At 25.3% G+C, this 3,700-nt stretch overlaps 1 protein-coding gene across 1 annotated transcript; it reads left to right on the forward strand.

Moving 5' to 3' along the window:
- Positions 1–5: 5 nt before the first annotated feature.
- On the forward strand, positions 6–1,486 carry LOC112601145 (protein 5NUC-like; the record flags this gene model as incomplete). Its single annotated transcript, XM_025348595.1, has 2 exons — positions 6–852; positions 1,275–1,486. Coding segments are annotated over 2 exons (1,059 nt in total), but the record flags the coding sequence as incomplete, so codon positions are not given.
- Positions 1,487–3,700: the final 2,214 nt, after the last annotated feature.

Raw genomic sequence — 3,700 nt, forward strand, 5'->3', positions numbered from 1 at the left:
TAGGAATCGTTGGATATTTAACAACAGACACTCCGACCATATCTAACACTGGAAAAGTTGAATTTTTTGAAGAAATTGAATCTTTGAAAAAAGAAACTAAAAAATTACGAGACAATGGCGTTAACATAATTATTGGTCTCGGACATAGTGGCATTGAAAAAGATAAAATAATTGCTAAAGAGGTAGAGGATATTGATATAATTGTTGGAGGGCATTCACATACGTTTTTGTACTCTGGTACTCCACCCAGCATTGAAAAACCATATGGACCGTATCCACTGTACGTAACAAATATTAAAAATAAAGCTGTACCAATTTTACAGGCATACGCAAATACTAAATACGCGGGCAAAGTTGTTTTAAAATTTGATTCTAATGGTGACTTAGTTAGTATCAATGGTTCACCGACATTATTGAATCATGATATAAAACAAGATCCAGAAATGTTGACTGTGGTCGATAAATGGAAACCACAAGTAACTAGCATTACAAACGTTACGATCGGACGTACGGCTGTCGAGTTGATAAACAATTGTCACGAAATGGAATGCAATATAGGTAACCTGATAGCTGATTCTTTCGTATACTACAATATTATGAAAAAAGAAAATTACAATGGTTATTGGACTGATGCTCCTATTGGAATCGTTCAATGTGGTGGTATTCGGACTACACTCAACGAAACTGATCACGATGGTTACATCACTTTAGGGCAGTTAATCAATGTCATGCCATTCCAAAACAAACTGGTTAAAGTTACTATTTCTGGAAGTAGCTTATTAGAAGCATTTGAACATAGTGTTTACGACTTTGTAGAGCATCGAGGCGGATCTAAATTTTTACAAGTATCTGGTAAATTAATTGCAAAATAAATAAATACAAAAATATAAAGCATCAGAAAATTAAAAAATTTAACTTAAACGTAGTTCCTTTCGATATTTAAAAATTATTGAAGGGTTCATCTTCTTGCGTATGATCAAACATCTATTTTGGTAATTTACACAAATTTTGTAATTTGTGGATAATATTCATCATGTGTATTCACTATTCAGTATCTACATAATATCATTAACTTCAATAAATCATATTCCATTACCTCAAGTATATAACAAATTTTTTATTATCGGTTATCGATGTTTTAATTTACGTAAAGAAAAGATACTAATTTTGTAATTCATTAATACTTCTAATGAATGAATTTTTCAGTTATTATTAATTAACTAAAGACAAAATTATATAATGTAAATTTTGATAAAAAAAAAATTGTTTTTCAGGCGTTTTAATTGAGTATAATTTAGCAAACAGTCCTGGTCACCGAGTCTCTTCATTATTAATCCGATGCAGTGATTGTAACGTTCCTAAATTTGAACCTTTACAGTTAACTGCAAACTATACAATAATAATGAACAGTTATATAGCCGACGGTGGTGATAATTTTAAGTCATTTAAAAACAGATTAGAGAAATACAAAGAATTAGATATGTAATTTATTAAAGTATAAATATCCATTTAATTCTGCAACAGTAAATAGAATAAAATTTTTTTAGCATTATTATTGTTTATACTACATGCTCATTATTTTTACAAGCTTAAAATAAATGTAAATATACCATAACACCAACACTTATAAGAAACAAAACACTCATGAAGTATTTAAAATTATTTATTTAAGCATTACATATTAAAAATTTTGAAGTAATATTGTAAAGTTATCAAATGAAGTAAAAGTTAAAATGTCAAGTTAGATTTATTCAATAATTTCATTTTATTTTATTAAGCTTTTAACATTAATGAGTCATCAAATACATTTGATTAATATAAGATTTAAATTAAACTTTTTTCCATATTAATTAAACGTAGAAAATGAGTATGTATTATAAAAAAACAGATTCTGAGCGGAGCAATGAATGTATTGATTTTACAATAATGTGATTTTATTTTATAACTGTATAGTATAAATATATTTCGATAAAATACTTCAATTTTTAACTTTGAAGGTAATTTCGAATAGAAATTGAGTCTAGTTTGTACTTCAAGAGATTGAAAAGTTGTAGTACTTATTTTATAATCAGGAAAACAATAAAAAAAATTAAGAAAAACGAGATTTTTACACAAAACTATGTTTATTTAAATCGATTTTGTTTTTTGTGTACTTTAAGAATGTAGATAAAACCGTAAATGCTTGAAATTTTTACCAAATGTTTATGATTTTTATTAAATATATAAAATGTCAAAGGTTTTTTTAACTCTTTTCGAATTGTTTATAAGCATAAAAAATTTTTTTTCTATAAATGTGGATAAAAAATAATTCGCTAAGTTTTACATTATTAAATTTTAATACAAGATTTTTCATATTTAGTTCATACTGAAACCATAAATTCTAAAAATATAAAGGCAATTATTTTATATAGCATTTTAAATTCAAATTTGAATGAATTCTTATTTAAATTATCTTAATCCTTTTGTTATAATTTAAAACATTGTTCATGGGAACTAAAACTTTTAATGTATATTATATTATTATTTTACTAAACACAATACATTTTTAATTTTTAATTATTATACAAATAATACAATAGATGCAATATTTCCGAAATAATTATATCAACATACTATCGTTAAATAACTTTAATGTACTAATATATCATGATATTGATATATATTTAGTAATAAAGGCTGACAGACTGTTTCCGCTCAGAATCGTTTTCGTATACAATGATATATTATTAAATTCAAAATTAACACACCTATAATAGTGAATAACTCAACAATTAATCTACAGTAGAGTTATCAACTTCTATATTTTTATTACATAATCTTAGTTTTGTTTCACTATCATCATAATATCTAAAGTTCATATTTTATTATTAAGATATGAAGATTTCAATGCAACAGCAATATATATGGAATCGATGAGTCCTATAACTACTGGAGTAGAAGGAAGAATCAAGTTTGTATCTAATAACAATGAAAAGTCAGCAGGATCTAATATTAATACACGAAATTATCAATTTATAATAATCACATTTATTTCTACGGTAATTTTTTTTAACATTTAAGACTTCATTTATTATAATTTATACCAAAGTAATTTTAAACACGGAAAGTATTGTGCTGTATCTTATAGATTATTTTTTGTTAACTTTATATAGTTTTGATAAGCCCTGGTCATTAAAAGCCAATACTTATACTTTAAATATCTTATGTTTAAAATATAATTTGTTAATATTTATTATTTACAGTGTAAAAACAATTTTTATTTAATAAAATAAATATAGTATAATAGATTATAGGTTTTATATAATATAATAAATGTATTTTTAATTTTGTTTTCTGGATCTTCGTCAATAGACATCCTTATTATGACTTTCGACTTTCCGTCTGCGTAAAACACATGCCTATGTGGTAAAATAAAAAAAATAGTACAGCCACTCTTGATCCAGATCCTTAGTACAGCTTGTATATAACATTCATTATATGACTCTTCTCCGTGTCCGACTGATCGTGTCATTGTAAGATACGGTTGGTGCAATATTTGTAAACGCATAAAAATTCCACCGTTATTCGAGTAGTTGTTTTTTAGAGTTGGGTTACAAACATGTACAATAAATAATAAATTAATAAAAATTAAATTTGCAACTACAATTAGATATAATTGAGAACATTTAGTAAGTTTAGTCAACATCATAATCTACACCAG

Source organism: Melanaphis sacchari, unplaced genomic scaffold (genome assembly GCF_002803265.2).
Source record: "Melanaphis sacchari strain LSU unplaced genomic scaffold, SCAv2.0 Contig753_pilon_pilon, whole genome shotgun sequence".
Taxonomy (NCBI): Eukaryota; Metazoa; Arthropoda; class Insecta; order Hemiptera; family Aphididae; genus Melanaphis; species Melanaphis sacchari.